This window comes from Trachypithecus francoisi, unplaced genomic scaffold (genome assembly GCF_009764315.1).
Source record: "Trachypithecus francoisi isolate TF-2019V2 unplaced genomic scaffold, Tfra_2.0 Lachesis_group15, whole genome shotgun sequence".
Classification (NCBI taxonomy): Eukaryota; Metazoa; Chordata; class Mammalia; order Primates; family Cercopithecidae; genus Trachypithecus; species Trachypithecus francoisi.
This window is the reverse complement of record NW_022681460.1, coordinates 60,789,779-60,813,989: the sequence shown is the minus strand read 5'-3', so window position 1 is coordinate 60,813,989 and position 24,211 is coordinate 60,789,779. Positions and strand designations below refer to the sequence as shown.

At 41.1% G+C, this 24,211-nt stretch overlaps 1 protein-coding gene across 10 annotated transcripts in view; it reads right to left on the bottom strand.

Annotated features, from left to right (window-relative positions):
- Positions 1-2,984: 2,984 nt before the first annotated feature.
- Positions 2,985-24,211, bottom strand: part of IPCEF1 (interaction protein for cytohesin exchange factors 1) — a 204,807-nt gene continuing 183,580 nt past the window's right edge. For all 10 annotated transcript variants that reach the window (XM_033234991.1, XM_033234994.1, XM_033234997.1 and 7 more), the window contains 2 exons: positions 12,957-13,150; positions 2,985-4,995 (listed from right to left, as the gene is read on the bottom strand). In XM_033234991.1, coding sequence (XP_033090882.1) covers positions 4,783-4,995; positions 12,957-13,150 — 407 coding nt within the window. In that variant the 3' untranslated portion in view covers positions 2,985-4,782. The remainder of the gene's footprint in view (positions 4,996-12,956; positions 13,151-24,211) is intronic.

Sequence of the window (24,211 nt, the reverse complement as noted above, 5' to 3'; positions counted from 1 at the left end):
AATTGGAAAACCGCAATCGGATATCATATTCTTGTTAGACTGAAGAAGAAATGCCCCCTAAAACTTTATGTGGATACGGCAGCTTTTCTGTACTTAACATTACTCATTAAATCATGTATGTGGCTCTATCAAAATACTGTCTTTCGGCCGAGGGTGGTGGCTCACGCCTGTAATCCCAGCACTTTGGGAGGCAGAGGCAGGCGGATCACCTGAAGTCAGGAGTTTGAAACCAGCCAGGGCAACATGGTAAACCCCGGTCTCTACTAAAAATATAAAAATTAGCTGGGCATAGTCCCAGCTACTCGGGAGGCTGAGACAGGAGAATCACTTGAACCCAGGAGGCAGAGGTTGCAGTGAGCTGAGGTTGCGCCACTGCACTCCAGCCTGGGCAATAGAGTGAGACTCCGTCTAAAAAAAAAAGTCTTTCTTACTAAGAGATAATGTACCTACGGATTTAAACATGGCTTAAATTTGAATAGCACTTCTTTTCAAGACTTAAAAACATTTTTTCTTTGAATCTGTTTCTGTGACATTGTTTGTGACTGGAGTGCTACCTGAGTAAACTATCATGATTACATGAAAAGCAATTAAGAGAAGAAGGTCCAAAGACCAACCTCTAATCACTAACTTGGGTCTCTGACATCTGACAGCACATGCCTCAAAAAGCAAACAAAATAAACACTCTCCATTTCTTTAAATACATGTTTTTCATCCAAGGATCTCACAGCACTTCTCAAGTAGTCTAACGTACAGAAAGAAAGGAAAGGAAACACAGCATGATTAAGTGAAAACTCAATCCACAGACAGCCCACCAGCAGGTTGAGGCAGGGCCATTAGGAGGAGACTGTGCTCAAGCACAGAGAGAGGCCCTTAGGTTTCAAATGGAGAATGTAGCCTAACAGCCACCAGGGCCGGCCCTATGCTGAACCCAGTGCAATGAAACACACGCTCCGAGTCAAACTTCTTGGTTTCCTAGTGGGCTGTGTGCCAACAGCAACTTAACAAGGTAACAGGTGAAGCAAGGTGGGGGCGGAGAGAAGGGAAAGGGCAGAGAGCCACTGGGAGTCCTGAGACTCAAGTTCCCGCTTTACCACTTGGGGCTCTGGGCCAGGCACTTCCCTGTAATAATCCACAATCATCTCACACAGAGCGTGGGGCAGCGGGAGGGGGCTGAAAACACACCCATTTGCAAACTACAAAGTGCTGTGTAAATGTAAGGCATGGGTTTCACATTGAAATCTGACTCCAGACACAATCTCTTTCTTACGCTTCCTGGAGTCTTTGTAATCCTATACTTTAGGAGTCTTTCTAGGCCTTTGATCCTACTCTGAGATTTGAGCTCTTGTGGCAACGCTAAGAATTCTTTAAAGCAACAGAGGCCCTTCCAATGCAGGGCCCAGCATGTCTATTTGCAATATATTAACCAGTGAGGGCATCCCATCAGGCTCCGTTCTGGATCTACACGCTAACAATAGAGGGAAAAGGTCCGCTTCACAACCCCAAAGAGGAGTCCTCTCCAAATCCTAATCTTTAGCAAGTGCCACAGATTTGGATCTACATGTGCTGAGAGATTCTCCACTTCCTTCCTGAGCAGCCACGGTTTTCTCTCTCATTCCACAGTTCACAAACACTGTAGAACTGGGTATAGGAGTTGGCCCTTGGACCCCATGAAACTACCCCAAATGCATTTCAGAGATGACCTGGTCTCAAGAAATATGCTGAAAGTAATCCAGTTTTCCCAATATTCTTTGGACCAGAAAAGTGGCATGAGGCCGAGAGAGAAGCCTGTCTTCCTACATTGAGTGTCATGGAAAGTGTCACCCACTCTCCCTTTCACTCCTGTCTATCTCCCCACCCACGTCTCAGTGTCCACAACCTAGGCTGAGAACTCACAGAAGCAGCCCTACTTTGTAGTACAACCTGGTCAAAAGCAAAAGAATTTACAGGGGGAAAAACACGAATGAGCAGGCAATGGGGCTCCAGAAAGCTAGGTGCAAAATTGTGAAGTTCAGTTTTACTTTCACTTTGGGAAGCTCTGCAGTCAGCTTTAACTAGCAAAGCGAAAACTTCTAGGCTAACGTTCTTGACGTATCTTTGAAAAATAACTGTAAGCCTTGGCTAAGTAATCGAAGGGATCTTTTTTGCCTTTAAGTTTGAATGGTACTAAAGGAGTTTACATTGAAAGGCTGGGGAAATATGTCTTCAAGAGAAGCCAAAGGAAAGCATTTGAAGGTATTCACAAACCCTGCTCAAAAGTGTCTGGAGCTCTTCAATTTAAGAAAAACTGGAAGTCTACAGGTTGGTGTTGCAAACCAAAGAAAAATAGATGGAAAGGTACTTTGTGTCACACTGTTATTTCTGCTACTGTTATTTGCCGTCCCTTCAATACCCTTTACATTGCCAATCCTAAATAATTTCCCTTCTAGGATCTGCTAATCACAGAAAGAATCAGTAGTTTCCAGGGCCAAAAGGTTAAAGCACTGCTCTCCCAAACCAGGGCATCAGGGTGCAATCTGAGGATCTGAATGTTCCCTCCGTCAGGTCACCACAGGTCAAACTCAACTTCACTAGCTTCCCTAGGTGGAGAAGTACCCACATGTTTGCTGGGCCAAACTGATTGGCCTGGCTTCTTATCTTAGAGAAGCTTCTAGTAGTATAACTTGCTTCTTGTTTTTTATTTTTATTTCTTTTTTTTTTTTTTTGAGACGGAGTCTTGCTCTGTCGCCCGGACTGGAGTGCAGTGGCCGGATCTCAGCTCACTGCAAGCTCCGCCTCCTGGGTTCACACCATTCTCCTGCCTCAGCCTCCCGAGTAGCTGGGACTACAGGCGCCCGCCACCTCACCCGGCTAGATTTTTGTATTTTTTAGTAGAGACGGGGTTTCACCGTGTTAGCCAGGATGGTCTCGATCTCCTGACCTTGTGATCCGCCCGTCTCGGCCTCCCAAAGTGCTGGGATTACAGGCTTGAGCCACCGCGCCCGGCCTATTTTTATTTCTTAATGCTAAGGTTGTTTTTTGTTTGTTTGTTTGTTTGTTTGTTTACAGAGTATTAAGGCTTCTTAGTAAAGCTTGGGGAAATACTCAACAACTATTTCCATTTTGTTTGCAGATATAATTCGAGTGGTTTCTTCCATTTGAATGTCAAGCCACACTTTGAAGCTGTAAAACAAAATAGGTTATGTCAACAATTTGTTAGGGGTAGGCAGGGCCAACACGAGTGCTTGGTGGGTTGTGGTTATTCCTATGATGAGAAATATTCATGGTGATTAGTAAGGGAAGACTTTCATATTGTTTCTCTATGAGCTCTCTTTACCACAATGATTTCCAAATTTCTATTAGTCTTTAATGAAAAGACGACATTAGTTGTGTTGCCTTTGATCTAAGGTTTGCAGGCATAAATGGCACAAAGCTTAAAGTTTATTTAATAGAAAGGATAATCTAAGATGAAAATCCTTTTCTGGTTAAAAGAGTGACTCACAGGAGATAGAAATCTAAATGTAAGAGCTCATGGGGTTTGGGGTGGGGAAGAAAAAGAAAAATTATGAATGCATGCCCCATTTTTTTCCCACAAGATTTCCTGAGCATTCCTCAGACATTATAGTGCAACATCGTAACACCAGTGAATCAATAGTATTTCTATTTTTCTCAAGCAAAAAGTCTAGACTCATCAAATATATACTAAGCACAATATATAATAGTATATCATCTTTTAAAACACTAGTAATGTGAACTTCTATAAATATATTTAAATAACAAACATAGATAGCTATTCACAGAGCACACAAGTGACATATAAACATACAAAAATAAAACCATCATGTTTAACTCTTTTGTTGTTTCCGTGGGTTTTTGTTTTGTTTTTTGTTTTTTGTTTTTGAGTAAAGATATTAAAACAATTCAGATGCCAAAGTCATCTTGTCAATATTGATCCTGGGAAATCTGGATATAAACTCACACTATGTATAGGGATCACAGCCAAGGACAAGAGCAGTAGACATTCTTTGCTGGACATATTACTATCTCCTACCGTTGAGTAGGAAAGTTCAAAGGGAGTAGAGGTCTCCAATTGTGATGAGATGTTTTCTCTAGCTGTTGTAAGGAAAGGAAACATTAATCAGATCCCCTAACCTGCACAAAGTGTGAAAACACTAAGCTGTCCTTTGAGTGAGTGGAATATGGAACATGCCTCCTCCTTCAGCTCTCCCACACGCCACTGTCTATTAAGTATTTCTCAACACGTGGAAAAGGCACCACCATTCTATACCAAAGGCAAGGAATTTTTGCTCTGCAACACCACGTTTGTCCTTGTATTCACTGCTATAGAAAACATTCCTCCACTCAAAAAGTGATTTGGACCACACAGCTTCCCAGCCAAGTGGCATATGTACATTCTTCTTTTGAAAAACAGAATGTTTCCATGGACAATTATTCCTGGTAAAATTTGATTTTTGCCCATAGCATTATCTGGAGAGCAAGGAACAGAAGAGACATTTCTCACATCCCTCCTAGAGCCCTGCATCACCGAGAGCTCCCAGTAGGAACACAAAAAACGCCTTTCAACTGAACTCAATCATTCCAGTCTCAATGGACGCGTTACGACTGGAATGAGGCGCCCTGGTGCATTTGGTGATTATCTTCATGTAACATGCATCTTTAGATGGGAAGCTGATGCTTGAAGGACTGGGATTCAGTTTTCCTTTTAAGGAAAAATGTAAGCTTTTGCAATATCTTGAAGAGTTGCTTATGATAAAATATAAGAGGATAAAACCCTGACTTTGTGTCTCAAATGGAATTTTCAACACAGGGAGAAGAAGGTGATTTCTTGAGTTCCTGGGGGGTGTCATCAGTGTCATCAGGAGAAGGCGAAGCCCGCTGCTGCTGATAGATGTCCTGGATCAGCAGGGTGTTCATGACTTTCCACTCTCTGTATTTCCTGGCTGTCAGCTTCGGGTCATCCAGCAACTGGTTAATCATGGCCAGATCATGTTCTTTACACTGTGCAAGTAGAAAAAAAGGGGAAGGGGGGATGTTGAGAGTGTCTTAATTTACATAAACCATCTTTACCAACTCTTTTACAAGTACACATATACATTCACATAAAATTACCAAAGCATTTTTGCACGTTCATATTCTAATTCCTGCATCAGGCCTAACAAATATGACATTTGTTTGCATATGCTAGCCACAAAGAAGTGAAGTATCCTACCCAAGAGTTGGTGGAAGAGCTAGACATTTAGCAAAGGTCTTCTATCGTGCCTTTCCCTGATTAATCCATTATTCCACACCGCAGTAACAATTCTACCTTGGTGTGGGACTCATGCCTCCTAAAACTTATCACTGAAGGTGTTAGCATTTCATTGACTATTCATTTTCACTAAGTAAAACTGGAACGTAACACTTTACCTAGGACATAAGGCAACATAAAATATATCTTTTAAGATTTTATTAAATTATCTTTATTTTAATAAATCCCATTAATTTAATTAATATACACAGACTAAATACACAGGTTATCTTTCTAGTCAAAGAAGAGGCTATTAACCTTCCATCAAAACAGTATGTATTCCAATAATATTAATAAACAACCTATTGGTGCTATTCCACTCTGCCTCCTCTGTAACCAGTGACACATATTTCTGAAATGTCTAGCTCAGCTTAGAGTTTTCTACAGACAAGGAATGGAGTAAAAATAAGATGTTCATCCTCCATATTAAAAACAAATATTCAGCCCTGACAATTGTATCTCAAATCTATGCCTGTTTTCTCTATCCCTGACCATAGTCCTAAGAGTGGATATCCAGTTCAGTGTACCACACTTGATCTGCTGACACAGCCTCCTGAGCAAGACCACTGCCGCCAGTGCCCACGTCAACTCCACCTCCACTTAGCAGAGCAGGGATGCATCAAGATGCCGAGTCCCCCTCATGGATCCCCTTACACCAAAGGCTCCTCACCTGCACTGGCACCATTTGTTGATACTCTGCTTCCTTCTGACTTTCCAGTCTAATGTACTGGCGTGCATTTTCTCACCCACACAACACTAGCTCACACCTCCATGTCCTTGTGCCACATGGAGAATCTTCCTTGCCTTTCTTCACCTGATAAACTCTAATTTTTAGAGTTTCTTTTACAGAGAACACTTGCCAATTTTTCTTTACCCAATTCTTTTCTTTTTTTTTTTTTGTTTGTTTGTTTTTTGTTTTGTTTTTTTTTGAGATAGTCTCACTCTGTTGCCCAGGCTGGAGAGCAGTGGCCTGATCTCAGCTCACTGCAACCTCTGCCTCCCAGGTTCAAGTGATTCTCCTGCCTCAACCTCCTGAGTAGCTGGGATTACAGGCATGCGCCACCACACCTGGCTAATTTTTCTATTTTTAGTAGAGATAGGGTTTTGCCATGTTGGCCAGGCTGGTCTCAAAATCCTGACCTCAAGTGATACACCCGCCTCAACCTCCCAAAGTGCTGGGATTACAGGCGTGAGCCACTGCACCCGGCCCACCCAATTTTTCATAACCTGTAAATCTTACTCACTTGAGGCATCACATTATAAAGGAAACCTCCCCCGCACGCCCAAAATTGGACCGATAAGCTTTTAAGTTTTTGTGTTCTCATGCCTTCCAATGAAGCCCTCTGAGAACTTACCAATGTACATTTAGGTATTTACGAATAAGTCATGGCCCCTCTTCTAAAGCCTAAAGATGACAAGAAACATTTCCTTCATCCCTGTATTCCCTGCATCTAACACAATGCCAAGTGCCATGTAGACATTCAATTAATGCATGTAATTGAACCACCCTTTTTGACTATCCCCAGAAAAGCATGTGTGAAGCTAAAATTCACAACCACTGCCAGCAAGGGGATTTTCACTACTCTCCGGTCTTCACACTTTCACATCCCTTTTCTGGCAGTCTCCCAAATAACTATTTCAAAACCTCTTCTCATCTCAAACCGCCTCTCTCATCCTCACTCACAGCTGATGGCCTTGCTGTCTCTTTTTTGAGGAAACGGAAGCCATCAGTAGAGCACTTCTCCCAACTTCCTATTGCCCATGAACTACATGGATGCAAATCTATGCCGCCTTCCGCCCTGTTCACAAAGACGGAGCATCAGCGCTCCTAGCAAAGCCCAGTCCCTCCACCTGGGTACAATGACCCCCACTCTCCTACTTGAGAAATTCATCCCAGCAATCTTCTCTCCTGTGACTCACCAATTTCCCAGATCCCTTCCAGCAGTTTCACTGGTATACATGTTTACTGTTATTTCTTCCATCTTAAAATTCCTCTCTGCCCCCAAATCCCTGTCCAGCTAATGCTCCACTTTCTCCCTGTCTCCAATAGCCCATTCTTCATAGATTCAGTCGCACCAGGCTTTGGCCCCCACCGTTCACCAAAACTGCTCTTGTGAAGACCATCAGTGACCTCCATGTTGTTAAATCCATAATCCATTAAATCAATGTTAAACCAGTGATCCATCTTCAACTTATTTATCAGCAGCACCTAAACCTATTGACTACTCCTCCTTCTTGAACACTTTCGTCATTGTGCTCCTGTGACACATTCTCCTGATTTTTCTTATCCCACAATTGCTACTTACTCTCACCTTGGTTTCTGGTTCCTCCTCATCATGCCACCTCTTCTCACTGGAGTGTTCTAGAGCACCAGCTTGTATGCTCTTCTCTGCTCTATGTTCATGCTCTTGGTAATCACATGTACTCTCTCCCACTCTCCTATGTGCTGAGGGTCCCAAATTTATATCTCTCCTTACTTCTCCCCTGGACTCCACCATCATTTATCTAAACTTCCTCTTTAGCAGTTCCACATCAACCCCTAAAAGCATCTCAAAAATAACATATCTAAAGCTAAGTTCCTCTTATTCTCTTCATCCCCACCCAACCCACTAACTTCCAATACACATCAAACCCTGTTCCTAATGTAGTCTTCCACAAAGCACTGAATGGTAACTCCGTCTTTCCAGTTGCTCACGGCAAACTCTGGAGTCATTCTTGACTCCTTCTATCACATCCAATCCACCAGCAAAGCCTGATGATTCTACCTTCAAACGTCACACAAAGCATGCCATCCCTCTGTTCAGAACCTTCCAGAGGGCCACTGTCTTACTCCAAGTAGAAGCTGGTGTTTGCAATGGCAATGAGGTCCTCAGTGGCTCGAATCCCCGTGTCCCTGGCACACTGCTGCTCTCCCCATGCTCCATCCCCACTACATTACAGCTACCCTGACCTCCCTGCTCTTCCTTAAATGCCCTAGGCACACTCCCGCCCCAAGGTGTTTGCATTTTTGGCCTCAGAAAACCTCAAGCCTCATTCCCTTTCCTTTTTCAGATTTTATACAAATTATGTCTTTCAAGGAGGCCTTTCATGTCTTTCCTATTTAAATATCAATTCCTCAATATTTTATATCCCCTCTCTTTTCTGTTCTTTATCAAATTTATCATCAATTATTATATTATAAAACTTAATAGTCAATTATGTTTGTTTATTCTCCTACTAAAACATAAGCTTCCTGAAGGCAGGCCTTTTTGTCTCACATGCACACTGCTATATAGCCCCAAGTGCCTGAAAGAATGACTGACACATGTAGACATCCGTTGAATACTTGTTGAAAAAATGAATATATAAAATAAGAAATAAATGAATAAATGAATTACCCACTTGCTTTTTATTTTCTTTTGCATTCTGAATCCTATTTGGAGTCTGAGGAAATCCTTTCCATTAAACAAATAAAGTAGACATAGATAGATTCATAGATCAATAGCTGGATAGATAGATAGATACTGATAGATAGATAGGTCAGCAGATAGATAGATAGATAGATAGATAGATAGATAGATAGATAGAGACAGACAGAAGATAGACATATAGATGGATAAAGATACAAAGCCTTCCTTCCAAAATGGAGAAAAAATGGTGCAGTAGGAAAGCAGAGAGATTATTTATAGAAAGTTAGACAGGGCCAAAAGAGCATATTTCTTCTCTCTGAGTTTTCAATATCTATGCTTCCAAAACAACTTTTCCAAAAAAAAAAAAAAAAAAGGCTTTCTTCCTCTGATATCACCATAGTGCTATTAATGTAAAGTTATTTAAAGAGTTTTATTTTGTTCTAAAGAAATTTAGACCTCTGCTTCAGAGGAGGATCCTAATTTTTTATATTAAAAAACTAAATAAGATCTTCAAAGATTAATAAAAATCAGGGAAATTGACTTTGAAAAAGCAAACATGAATTAACCCTTCTTTTCTATCAAAATTTTTAGAAAAGGGTCTTTTCAATTTTGGGCATTAAGATGACACTTCTCATGTGGCTTTTGGCTCTAAGCAGTTCAAATTTTTTACCATTTGGCTCTGTGTTCATTCTTTTCTGGATGAAAGAAAAAAATGTAGATAATAATACAGAAGAAGGAAATTAATGAAACAACAGAACCCTCCAAGCTCCTTCCTACACCAGGCACCCTGGGGCTGGGCCTCGTCCAGCAGCCCAGCTTCTCCTGGATGGTGCAGGAGGCTTTTGGAGGGCTTTGAACTGCTTTCACAACATCCGCTCTGCTTTCTGGCAGACAAGCAAGGTTTGGCAGGGATTCTAAAAATATCATGAAAGAGAGAATGCTATACTTTCAGTTTTTACTCCAAATAGTCAGTGCGTAGCTTGACTTAAGACCTAAGCATTGGAAATGTGCTCTACCAGAGCAGCTATGGGAAGAGGAGGTTCACCGCTCTTGTGACATAGGCCAGAGTAACTCAGAGACAGTTTCAGTTGGACCCATTAATCATTCCATTAATAATTTATTTTAAAATGAAAACAGGCTTAGCCAAAAGTCAGTGAACGGTGAGCTGTTAGAAATTCCTAAATATCTGTATTTAGTATACAGCATAATACGATCAACTTTTGCTCAAGGTCAACTTGGAAGTTTGCTCAACTTCCTAGAAGAATTTCCCTGAAGTGCATTCATTCCAGCACTATCCCAGTGCAGGGATTTTTCTTATTTACGGAATGCGCCTATGGCAAATATAAACATTATTGTTAAAACAGTTTCCTTGTTTCTGCATGAAACTCTGTTGTCTTTGCTTGTCCACACTCCTACTTTGAAGCTTTTAAAAAATAAACATTTCCTCTGTGTATGATATATTCTCTGTGCAATATATAATACTCAGAGAGAAGTGCACAAATAGAAGAAGTGTGCTTACAGAATTATCACAAAATAAACACTTCTATACAACTACTACCGAGGTCACAGAAGGACTCGCAGCCAGCACTCAGAAGCTCCATTCACATCCCCTCTCAGTCCCATCCTCTCCTCTTCCTCAAAGGCAACCACTCTCTTGACTGCTTTGAATTTTAAAAACAATTAGAAATAATTATTATACCCTTCCAATATGAACATGCACACACGTACCAAGTTCTCTCTCTCCTTTGAATAGGTTGACGTGCTTTGCTTTTGTTTGGCTTCTTCAGCAAGACCAGTTTCCACATCAGCATATCCTCTTACTTCCTGAGGTTAATAGGACTGCATGACATGGGTCCTGTTGTATTTTATCAGCCCCTGGCACTACACTTTGGGGAATCCTAAGGGCTCTATGGAAAGAGCTGCTTCCCACAAATGTCCAGAGAGAGCAGTTCCCCAGCTGGGTGGGGCAGGCAGCCCTGAGCGGGCCCCTAATCTTCTCTGCTTCCTGGTATTCAAGACCTTGTGTAATCTCCTCCCTGAAGACGAGATGACCTAATGACTTGCTTCTACTGAATAGAATACTGCAAAAGTAATGTGATGTCATTACTGCCACTAGGTTATAACCCATCTCACTCACTCACTCTCACTGTGTTGCTTGCTCTGAAAGAAGCCAGTTTCCAAGTTGTGACCTGCCCTATGGAGAAGCCCATGTGGCAAGGAACTGAGGGTAGCCTCTGGCCAATAGCCAGAGAGCAACTGAGACCCTCAGTCCAACAACCTGAAAGGAGCTGAATCCTGCCAATGACTACATGCAAGGGTTTAGAAACTGATCCCTCTCCATGGAGGAATGAATGCAGCCCCACCTGACACCCTGATCACAGCCTTGTGAGAGACCTGGGGGCAGAGTCATTTCACCAAGCCACACCCAGATTCCTGGCCACAGACACTTTGAAATAATAAATGCTGATTGTTGGAAGTTGCTAAGCTTTGGGCAAATTTGTTACCTAGCACTGGATAACTGATACACTGACAGAAAAGCAAAAGCTGCTGAATTCACCAACGACATGGTTATACTGCATGGAGAGCATAAGGTCACAGAGACCCATAGTGAATGGTAACACTAATTCTTTTCACAAAGTTGGCCCCGCAGTGGCCAGGTGAGGGCATGGTGCCTGTAAAGATCTAAAATCCTGAGTCTGCCGCTCTATGGAAGGCCTGAGGCCACAGCCTTTTTCCTTCTACTAATGACTCAAACTGCACATGCTCTCCTTGGCCTCTACTTCCTACTTCTCCCAACATGGACGACAGCTGATTATCCGTTAATAGACATTCCACTTCCTTGAATGTCCTTCTCTTGCTATTCATTTCTTCCTGACTCATGGACTTCGTGACAGTGTTCCTAATGCCCCCAGTAAGTCACCTTCCCCCTCAGGCCACCAAAGCACCCTGAGCACATCTCAACTGTAGTATTTTTGCACTTCATTTCAGTCATGTATTTGTTTTCCTCTGTTTCTACACCCAGTAGAGTCCATTCAGTGGTCCCAGTCACCTAGAATAGTGGCTGGTACATAGTAAGAGTCAGAAAACACTTGCTCAATGAAAACTTTACTCATTCATATCAGCTATCACAGACAAAGAAGACAGTAAAATCTCAATACACGATGACATATTACATTGTATAATCAAACATATTCATCAGCTTTGTACATACTGTGAAATGGCGGCCAGTGATATCTTTTATTATCAATAAAAATTTTAATATTAAATAAGAGTGAATTTCTCTGCATTTGTGTTCTCTTTGTATAATTAAAATTCACTTTTCTTTTTCCATTCCAGCCTCATTTTTGCAGCCTTTTAGGGTGTTCAGATGTTCTCCTGACTAACTGGGACGCCTGACTAAGAGCCACTCAGCCTGCCTTTGTAGCCTTGTCCTTTCCATTGCTGACATTTCTTCCTGGAAAATGACTCAAGTTCTTAATGCCAAAGGCCATAGACAAAACAAAATTCACTTACAGATTTTATCAAAGCTTTTCAGATAAATCGTCTGCTAAATCAGGACTATTCGACAAAGTATCCTGGCCTCCACGTGTTCCTGCTATAATCTAAATGTGAAAGCAGGACACTTTTGTTATGAAGAACCATTTCGGCTCAGGGAGGCCCTGAAAATAGCTTCAGTACTTCCTGTACACTGTCCCTTATTCCCATTGTGAAAACATCTGCTGCTCTATTACCACAGAGTGTGTACTTCCCACTGTCGGGCTCTCACGGTGCTCCTTGGCTGCAATGCCCACAGCTGACAATCACTACATCTTAGATGCAGCTGAAGTCAAAACATTTTCTTCTGGATGTAGTCCTGAAGAATGACACCTTGCATTTATCAGATGAAAACTCGAGATCTTATTTATACCACTGTTTAATCTCACCAGTTGATGATCTCTGTCTCTCATCAACATTTATTGAACCCGGTACTGTGCTAGGTATAAGGGTTACAAAAAAAATTATGCATGGTCCTGGTTGTCTAGGAGCTTAAAATTTGAAATTTTATATCAGAGTGAATGCAAAAATCAAGGCCTATTGTGAAAAACTGCCTTGGGCGCTACCATGTGAATGTCCTAGTGCTTTAAGAATGTCAAGGTCATCTTACCCTAGAAAGATTATATTTACTTTTACAGCCCTTCCCTGCACCCACACAAACACGCTGTGATTAGCAAGAATCTCTGCAGAACCAGCCATTCCTTGCCCCCACATTCATAGAGTTCATCCACAATTTGAAATGTTGTTACCTTTAATGTGCTATTCAATGTTCGGATTTTGTGGAGTTTCTCATTTATAGATGGATTTTTACACCGCTTAACAAAGGATTTTCTCAACTCCTTTTTAGTCGAAGGCCGTCGGTCCCCAAGAGGAGATAGACTAGCTTGCTCTAACGATTTGTACAGCTTCTCCATTTCGTCATCTTCAGACACTTTTATCTCTCCTATTTGAAAAAAAAAGAAAGAAAGAAAGCAATAACAATTAACCCAGTAAAAAAAAAATCAAAGAGAGAACATTCAATACTGTGGTCCTAAGGCATGGCCCTGCTGGCACCCTCATCTCAGACTTCTCTCTAGAACTGAAAGACAATAAATGTTTGCTGTCTAAGTCACCCAGTTGGTGATACTTTATTATTGCAGAGCCATGTTCCCTGTGAAGGCACCAGGGAAGGAGTTATTCCAAGCCTCTCTCCTGGCTTCAAGTGGTTCCTTGGTTTGTGGCAGCATAACTCCAATATTCACGTCAGGTGTTCCCTGCATGCATGTCTCTGTGTCCAAACTTCCCCTATTTATGAGGGTATCAGTCATGTTGGATTAGAAACCTGCCCTATTGCCCTCATCTTAACTAGTTAAATCTCCAACAACCCCGTTTCCCAATAAGGTCACATTCTGAGGTATTAGGGGTTAAGACTTCAACATATGAATTTTATTTATTTATTTTATTATTATTATTATTATTTTGAGATTGTGTTTTACTATTGTTGCCCAGGCTAAAGTGCAATGGCACAATCTTGGCTCACTGAAACCTCTGCCTCCCAAGTTCAAGTGATTCTCCTGTCTCAGCCTCCCAAGTAGCTGGGATTACAGGCACCTACCACCATGCCCAGTTCATTTTTATATTTTTAGTAGAGATGGGGTTTCACCATGTTGCCCAGGCTGGTCTTGAACTCCTGACCTCAGGTGATCCGCCTACCTCAGCCTCCCAAAGTTCTGGGATTGCAAGTGTGAGCCACCATGCCCAGCCCAACATATGAATTTTAGAGGGACACAATTCAACCCATACAGAGTCCACCCTCTAGCCTCCTAAATTCATGTGTTTCTCATATGCAATACATTCACCTCATCCCAACAACTCCAAAAGTCTTAACCCATTCCACCATCAACTCTAAGACCAAAAGCTCACCAAGATATCATCCAGGCCGGGAGCGGTGGCTCACGCCTATAAGCCCAACACTTTGGGAGGCCGAGGCAGGCAGATAACCCGAACTCAGGAGTTTGAGACCACCCTTGGCAACACAGTAAAACCTGTGTCTACTAAAATACAAAAAAATAGCTGGGCGTGGTGGTGCGTGCCTGTCATCCCAGCTACTTGGGATACTGAGACGTGAGAATCACTTGAGCCCAGGAGGTGGAGGTTGCAGTGAGCCAAGATCACACCACTGCACTCCAGCTTGGGCTACAGAGTGAGACTCTGTCACCAAAAATAAATAAATAAATAAAAATTTAAAAAGTGAAAAAAAAAAAAAAATATATATATATAATCTAAAGCAGGTACTGGTGAAACTCAGTGGGGCAGTGATTCATCCTGAGGCAAAATTCATCTCCATCTTTAAACCCAATGCAAGTAGAAAAATATCTGCTTCTAAAATACAGAGTGTGGGACAGATAAGCCCTAGCAAATGATACCCATGCTAAAGTTTGAGAACTACTGCCCTAGATGATTGCTTAATGTCCTTCCCAGAACTACCCTTGGAGGGAAGAAACCTGTCTGTGGTCTGTGGTTTTGCGTAGAAAGGGATCATTCCTCATTTTGCCACACAGACTCCGTCTCCCTTCTTAACCACACCTTGCCAGCCTCGGCCCACATGACTGCAGTGAAGCCACTCCACCATAGGAACTACTGGGGACCATGTGGACTGGATGAGGCCAATGGCAGTTCCACCATTCTGGCCACAGTCACTGATTCAGAGATAAACATGTGTCTCTGGTCAGGACATTTGGGGCCAAGGAGACTCAGTTCCAAGACTTTGGAGTATCAGATAAGTAATCTCTGTTTTTTCTTAAGCTGAATGTTGTGATAGTGTGAGCTGGAAGCTTCCAGGAAGCATCCCAAGAATAATGACACTGGAGCCAAAATTCTGAGACACAGATTGGATGATACCGTTGGAGCCCTCTCAGCCTATGGGAGCTAATATGTTACCCATGTTAAGCTACCCCAGGTTTGTTTTTCAATCATATGCACCTAGATGGGCCTCAAATGATACAGAGGTTACTCAAAGAAAGTCTTCATCTTTTGATGTTGCTTTAATTTCTCACTAAGAATGTTAGTCTGTTATTCCTTTATTCCCTGAAAATAAGCTTGGGAAAGAAATACAATGAGATTTCTTTCTCCACCACATATTCCTTAATGTTTATATGTTTCACTTCCTGTCCAAAGAACCAGCTTGAAAGAGGACTCTATAGAAAGTATGGCATTAGAGGAAATGGAAAAACAGCCTCTCCACTGGGTAGAGAAAAGCATATAATGGTAACCTAGGAACATCAAAACCAAGCAAATTTCACATACCTTAGAGTTTACTCCTCTATGATTAGAAATCTTTACGCAAGAATTAGTTGCCTCCCATCCATCCCAGAAAGTGACCAATACTCTTTCATAAAACAGAAAGCAAAGATGATGCACTCACTTCATAGCTGAGTTAAAGTGTTCGTCAGCACAGTCTCTTTTTTCTCTACCAAACCGTCTCAAAAAAGGGAAGAAAATACTCAAAACTACATCTGAAGACAATAAGATTTTTGGCTCAGGCCATGTGCAGACATCAAAAATGGGCTTTTGTCAATAAGCACATGAAAAGATGCTCAATATCATCAGTCATGAGGGAAATGCAAACCAAAACCACCATGAGATGTCCCTTCAACTCAGGGTGGCTACAATTAAAAAGACAAACAGTAAGTGTGGGTGAGGATGTGGGTAAGTTGGAATCCTCATACATTGCTAGTGGAAATGTAAAACAGAGCTGCTACTTTTATTTTATTTTATTTTATTGTTCAGTTTTTAAAGACAGGGTCTTGGTGTGTCACCTGGGCTGGAGAGCAGTGGCATAAGCATAGCTCATTGCAGGCTAGAACCCTTGGACTCACTAGATTCTCCTGCCTCAGCCTCCCAAGTAGCTGGGACTACAGGTGCATGCCACCATGCTCAGCTAATTGAGTTACCACTTTAGAAAATAGTTTGCCCATTTCTCAAAGTGCTAAACATGGAGTTTAGCATGTGCCCCAGCAATTCCACTCCAACATAAATACCCAAGAGAATTGAAAACATATATTCACACAAAAATTGTACACTGTTCACAACAGTATTATTCATAACAGACTAAACGTGGGAAGAGCCTAAATGTTCATCAGCTGATGAAAGGAAAAACAAAATGTGGCATCTGCACGTGACAGAATAGTATTCAATAATTAAGATAAATAAAGTATTCAATTGTCCAGAATACTTCAACATGGGTGAACCTTGAAAACATTTTGCTAAGTAAAAGAAGCCAGTCACAAACAACCACATTTTGTGTGATTCCATTTATATGAAATGTCCAGATTAGACGAACCCACAGAGACAGAAACTAGAATAATAATTGCCTGGGGTCTGGGAGGGGACAAGCAGGAATGGGGAATGGCAGTTAATGTGTAGGAATTTCTTTTCGTGAGGCTGAAATGTTCCAAAATTAGATTGTGATGACAGTTGCACAACTCCAAATATACTAAAAACCAATGAACTGTACACTTTCATGTGTGAATGTTATGATATGTGAAATATATCTCAATAAAGCTATAAAAAAGTAGTCATTTATGAGATTGTCATGAGAGCTGATGCTACATAGCAGAAATACTAAGCGTGGCCACAGTTCTGGGGCCAAGCTGGAGACACTGGAAAGTCTTAAGGAAGTTAAGTGGAAAGAAATCTGACTCCTAAAAGGGGGCATTAGGATTGAGGACTTGGAGTTTTCAGTTTTAAGACACATAGTTATTTTACATGTCCTTTTTTAAAAAAAAAAATACAGCTAACAAGGTAGAATTCTACTTAGATGAAAGCAAAAACACATAGCTTTCAATACCACAGTATTTTTGAATTAAGGAATATATGTTGGCTGGGCACGGTGGCTCATGCCTGTAATCCTAGCACTTTGGGAGGCCGAGGTGGGTGGATCACTTGAGGTCAGGAGTTCGAGACCAGCCTGGCCAACATGGCGAAACCCTGTCTCTACTTAAAAAGAAAAAATTAGCTGGGCATGGTGGTAGATGCCTGTAATCCCAGCTACTCCGGAGGCTGAGGCAGGAGACTTGCTTGAACCCCAGAGGTGAGGTTGCAGTGAGCCGAGATCGCACCACTGCACTCCAGACTTGGGTGACAGAGTGAAACTCTGTCTCGAAAAAAACCAAAACAAAACAAACCAAAAAAACAAACATCAACAAGCAAACGGAACAAGAGTATGACAAAGATAAATAGAATGGTTTCTTCACATTTCTCTGTATTCACCAAGTAGCTACATTGTGCTACTAAAGACTGTGATAGAAAACAACTTACCAATTGAGCCACTAAAAGAAAAAAAATACTTTTGACTAAAACAATTCGTTTGTAATTATGTCACAGTAACAATGATTATCATTGCTTCCAAGATGGCTGAATAGGAACCGCTCCGGTCTACAGCTCCCAGTGAAATCAATACAGAAGACAGGTGATTTTTGCATTTCCAACTGAGGTACCTGGTTCACCTCACTGGGACTGGTTGGACAGTGGGTGCAGCCCATGGAGGGCAAGCTGAAGCAGGGCGGGGCGTTGCCTCACCCGGGAAGTGCAAGGGGTTGGGGGATTTCCCTTTCCTAGCCAAGAGAACCCATGAGTAACTGTACCTGGAGAAACGGTACACTCCCACCCAAATACTGCGCTTTTCCCATGGTCTTCGCTACCAGCAGACCAGGAGATTCCCTCCCATGCCTGGCTCAGCGGGTCCCACACCTATGGAGCCTTGCTCACTGCTAGCACAGCAATCTGAGATCATCTTGGGATGCTGGAGCTTGGCAGGGGTAGGGGCGTTCACCATTGCTGAGGCTTGAGTAGGTGGTTCTATGCTCACAGTGTAAACAAAGCAGCAGGGAAGCTTGAACTGGGTGGAGCCCATTGCAACTCGGCAAGGCCTACTGCCTCTCTAGATTCCAGGACTCTGTGGGCAGGGAATATCTGAACAAAAGGCAGCCGACAACTTCTGCAGACTTAAACGTCCTTGCCTGACAGCTCTGAAGAGAGCAGTGGTTCTCCCAGCACGGCATTTGAACTCCAATAATGGACAGACCACCTCCTCAAGTGGGTCCCTGAGCCCCATGTAGCCTGACTAGAGCCTCGTCTCCCAGTAGGGGCTGACAGACACCTCATACAAGTGGGTGCCCCTCGGGGACGAAGCTTCCAGAGGAAGAATCAGGCAGCGATACTTGATGTTTTGCAGCCTCCGCTGGTGATACCCAGGCAAACAGGGTCTGGAGTGCACCCAAGGGCAAACTCCAACAGACCTGCAGCTAAGGAACCTATCTGTTACATGGAAAACTAACGAACAGAAAAGACTAACATCAACATCATTAGAAAGGACATCCACACCAAAACTCCACCCATAGGTCACCAACATCAAAGACCAAAGGTAGATAAAACCACAAAGATGGGGAGAAACCAGAGTGGAAAGGCTGAAAATTCCAAAAACCAGAGCGCCTCTTCTCCTCCAAAGGAACACAACTCCTCACCAGCAAGGGAACAAAACTGGATGGAGAATGAGTTTGACGAGTTGACAGAAGTAGGCTTCAGAAAGTCGATAATAACAAACTTCTCTGAGCTAAAGGAGCATGTTATAACCCATCCCAAGGAAGCTAAAATACTTGGAAAAAGATTAGATGAATGGCTAACTAGAATAATCAGTGTAGAGAAGAGTTCAATGACCTGATGGTGCTGAAAACCACAGTACAAGAACTTGGTGAAGCATACACAAGCTTCAACAGCCGATTCAATCAAGTGGAAAAAAGGACATCAGTGATTGAAGATCAAATTAATGAAATAAAGCGAGAAGACAAAATTAGAGAAAAAAGAATGGAAAGAAACGAACAAAGCCTCCAAGAAATATGGGACTATGTGAAAAGACCAAATCTACATTTGATTGGTGTACCTGAAAGTGACGGGAAGAATGGAACCAAATTGGAAAACACTCTTTAGGATGTTATCCAGGAGAACTTCCCCAACCTAGCAAGGCAGGTCAACATTCAAATTCAGGAAATACAGAGAACACCACAAAGATACTTCTTGAGAAGAACAACCCTGAGACACATAATTGTGAGATTCACCAAGGTTGAAATGAAGGAAAAAATGTTAAGGGCAGCCAGAAAGAAAGTTTGGGTTACCCACAAAGGGAAGCCCATCAGACAAACAGTGGATCTCTCTCGGCAGAAACCCTACAAGCCAGAAGAGAGTGGAGGCCAATATTCAACATTCTTAAAGAAAAGAATTTCCAACCCAGAATTTCATATCCAGCCAAACTAAGCTTCATAAGTGAAGGAGAAATAAAATCCTTTACAGACAAGCAAATGCTGAGAGATTTTGTCACCACCAGGCCTGCCTTATAAGAGCTCTTAAAGGAAGCACTAAACACGGAAAGACACAACCAGTACCAGCCACTGCAAAAACATGCCAAATTGTAAAGACCATCAATGCTAGGAAGAAACTGCATCAATTAATGGGTAAAAAAAACAACTAGCATCATAATGACAGGATCAAATTCACACATAACAACACTAAACTTAAATGTAAATGGGCTAAACGTCCCAATTAAAAGACACAGACTGGAAAATTGGATAAAGAGTCAAGACCCACCAGTGTGCTGTAATCAGAGACCCACCTCACGTGCAAAAACACACATAGGCTCAAAATAAAGGGATGGAGGAAGATCTACCAAGCAAACGCAAAGCAAATAAAACAGGGGTAGCAATCCTGGTCTCTGATAAAACAGACTTTAAACCAACAAAGATCAAAAGAAACAAAGAAGGCCATTACATAATGGTAAAGGGATCAATTCAACAAGAAGAGCTAACTATCCGAAATATATATGCACCCAAGACAGGAGCACGCAGATTCATAAAGCAAGTCCTTAGAGACCTACAAAGAGACTTAGACTCTCACACAATAATAATGGGAGACTTTATCACCCCACAGTCAATATTAGACAGATCAACAAGACAGATAATTAACAAGGATATCCAGGACTTGAACTCAGCTCTGGACCAAGCAGACCTAATAGACATCTACAGAACTCTCCCCTGCAAATCAACAGAATATACATTCTTCTCAGCACCACATCACACTTATTCTAAAGTTGACCAAATAATTGGAAGTAAAACACTCCTCAGCAAATTAAAAAAAATAGAAATCACAACAAACTGTCTCTCAGACCCCAGTGCAATCAAATTACAATTCAGGGTTAAGAAACTCACTCAAAACTGCACAACTACACAGAAACTGAACAACCTGCTCCTGAATGACTACTGGGTACATAATGAAATGAAGGCAGAAATAAAGATGTTCTTTGAAACCAATGAGAACGAAGACACAACGTACCAGAATCTCTGGGACATATTTAAAGCAGTGTTTATAGGGAAATTTATAGCACTAAATGCCCACAGGAGAAAGCAAGGAAGATCTAAAATTGACACCCTAACATCACAATTAAAAGAACCAGAGAAGTAAGAACAAACAAATTCAAAAGCTAGCAGAAGGCAAGAAATAACTAAGATCAGAGCAGAACCAGAACTGAAGGAGATAGAGACACAAAAAAACCCTTCAAAAATCAGCGAATCCAGGAGCTGTTTTTCTTGAAAAGATCAACAAAATAGATACAATGATAGCAACACCAATAAAGAAGAAAAGAAAGAAGTATCAAATAGACACAATAAAAAATGATAAAGGGGATATCACCACTGATCCCACAGAAATACAAACTACCATCAGAGAATACTATAAACATCTATACACAAATAAACTAGAAAGTCTAGAAGAAGCTGAGAAATTCCTGGACACATACACCCTCCCAAAAATAAACCAGGAAGAAGTTGAATCTCTGAATAAACTAATAATAGCTTCTGAAAATTGAGGCGATAATTAATAGCCCACCAACCAAAAAAAGTCCAAGACCAGACAGATTCACATCCGAATTCTACCAGAGGTACAAAGAGGAGTTGGTACCATTCCTTCTGAAACTATTCCAATCAACAGAAAAAGAGGGAATCTTCCCAAACTCATTTTATGAGGCCAGCATCATTGTGATACCAAAGCCTGGCAGAGACACAACAAAAAAAGAGAATTTTAGGCCAATATCCCCAAAGAACATTGATGTGAAAATTCTCAATAAAATACTGGCAAACCAAATCCAGCAGCATATCAAAAAGCTTATCAACCACGATCAAGTCAGCTTCATCCCTGGGATGCAAGGCTGCTTCAACGTATGCAAATCAATAGACATAATCCATCACATAAACAGAACCAATGACAAAAACTACATGATTATCTTAATAGATGCAAAAAGTCCTTCGACAAAAATCAACAACCTGTCATGCTACAAACTCTCAATAAACTAGGTATTGATGGAATGTATCTCAAAATAATAAGAGCTATTTATGACAAACCCACAGCCAATATCATACTGAATGGGCAAAAATGGGAAGCATTCCCTTAGAAAACTAGCATAAGACAAGGATGCCCTCTCTCATCACTCCTATTCAACCTAGTAATGGAAGTTCTGGCCAGGACAATGAGGCAAGAGAAAGAAATAAAGTGTATTCAATTAGGAAAAGAGGAGGTCAAATTGTCTCTGTTTGCGGATGACAGATTGTATATTTAGAAAACCCCATTATCTCAGCCCAAAGTCTCCTTAAGCTGATAAGCAACTTCAGCAAAGTCTCAGGATACAAAATCAATGTGCAAAAATCACAAGCATTCCTATACACCAATAACAGGCAGAGAGCCAAATCATGAGTGAACTCCTATTCACAATTGCTACAAAGAGAATAAACACCTAGGAATCCAACTTATAAGGGATGTGAAGGACTTCTTCAAGGAGAACTACAAACCACTGCTCAGTGAAATAAAAGAAGACACAAACAAACAGAAGAACATTCCATGCCCATGGATAGGAAGAATCAATATCATGAAAATGGCCACACTGCCCAAGGTATTTATAGATTCAATGCTATCCCCATCAAGCTACTACTGAGCTTCTTCACAGAATTGGAAAAAATTACTTTAAATTTCATATGGAAGCAAAAAGGATCCTGCATAAACAAGACAATCCTAAGTCAAAAAAACAAAGCTGGAGGCATCACGCTACCTGACTTCAAACTATACTACAAGGCCACAATAACCAAAACAGTATGGTACTGGTACCAAAACAGATATATAGACCAATGGAACAGAACAGAGGACTCAGAAATAACACCACACATCCACAACCATCTGATCTTTGAGAAACCTGACAAAAACAAGCAATGGGGAAAGGATTCCCTATTTAATAAGTGGTGCTGGGAAAACTGGCTAGCCATATGCACAAAGCTGAAACTGGATTGCTTCCTTACACCCTACACAAAAATTAACGCAAGATGGATTAAAGACTTACACATAAGACCTAAAATCATAAAAACCCTAGAAGAAAACCTAGGCAATACCATTCAGGACATAGGAATGGGCAAAGACTTCATAACTAAACACCAAAAGCAATGGCAACAAAAACCAAAATTGACAAATGGGATCTAATTAAACTAAAGAGCTTCTGCACAGCCAAAGAAACTATCATCGAAGTGAACGGGCAACCTACAGAATGAGAGAAAATCTTTGCAATCTATCCATCTGACAAAGGGCTAATATCCAGAATCTACAAAGAACTTAAACAAATTTACAAGAGAAAAACAACCCCATCAAAAAGTGGGCAAAGGATATGAACAGACTCTTCTCAAAAGAAGACATTTATGCAGCCAACAGGCATGAAAAAATGCTCCTTATCACTCATCATCAGAGAAATGCAAATCAAAACCACAATGAGATACCATCTCACGCCAGTTAGAACGGTGATCATTAAAAAGTCAGGAAACAACAGATGCTGGAGAGGATGTGGAGAAATAGGAACGCTTTTACACTGTTGGTGGGATTGTAAATTAGTTCAACCATTGTGGAAGACAGTATGGCGATTCCTCAAGGATCTAGAACTAGAAATACCATTCGAGCCAGCAATCCCATTACTGGGTATATACCCAAAGGCTTATAAATCATGCCACTGTAAAGACACATGCACACATATGTTTATTGTGGCATTATTCACAATAGCAAAGACTTGTGGATATGTCCATCAATAATAGACTGGATAAAGAAAATGTGGTACATATTCACCATGGAATACTATGCAGCCATAAAAAAGGATGAGTCCATGTCCTTTACAGGGACATAGATGAAGCTGGAAACCATCATTCTCAGCAAAATATCACAAGGACAGAAAACCAAATACTGCATGTTCTCACTCATAAATGGGAGTTGAACAATGAGTACACATGGACACAGGAAGAGGAACATCACACACAGGGGCCTGTTGGTGGGTGAGGGACTGGGGGAGGGGTAGCATTAGGAGAAATACCTAATGTAAATGACAAGTTGATGGGTGCAGCAAACCAACATGGCACATGTATACCTATGTAACAAACCTGCACGTTGTGCACATGTACCCTAGAACTTAAAGCATAATAATAAAAAAATTATTACATTAAAATCACATACCTGATTCAATACCCATTAAATCAGTAAAGATAAAAATAACTTTAGAATCTTGGGATAACATGGCATATAATATATTCCCTACATGAAAAATAATGGAACTTCCTTTTGGATAGTTTTATTATTATTTAATGTATTTATATGAAGACATATGATCTTTATGTTAAAAATATCAAAGGGTATCTTCCTCCCCCTCTTCCATTTCTTTTTCTAACTTAAACGTTGGGTTGGGCAGCTGTGTACATGTAAATATAGCTTGATCTTCTAATAAATAACTAAACTTTAAAATTAACAAACAGATAAAGTGAACCTGTTGCGGTAACCAGACATGAAAACAGAATTCATCTAAAATTTCATATATTATGTTCGAAAAAACAAACATCTTCTATTTAAATTAATCCAAAAATGAGATCATGGCAAGAAGTATGTATGTTCAGATAGGATTAAA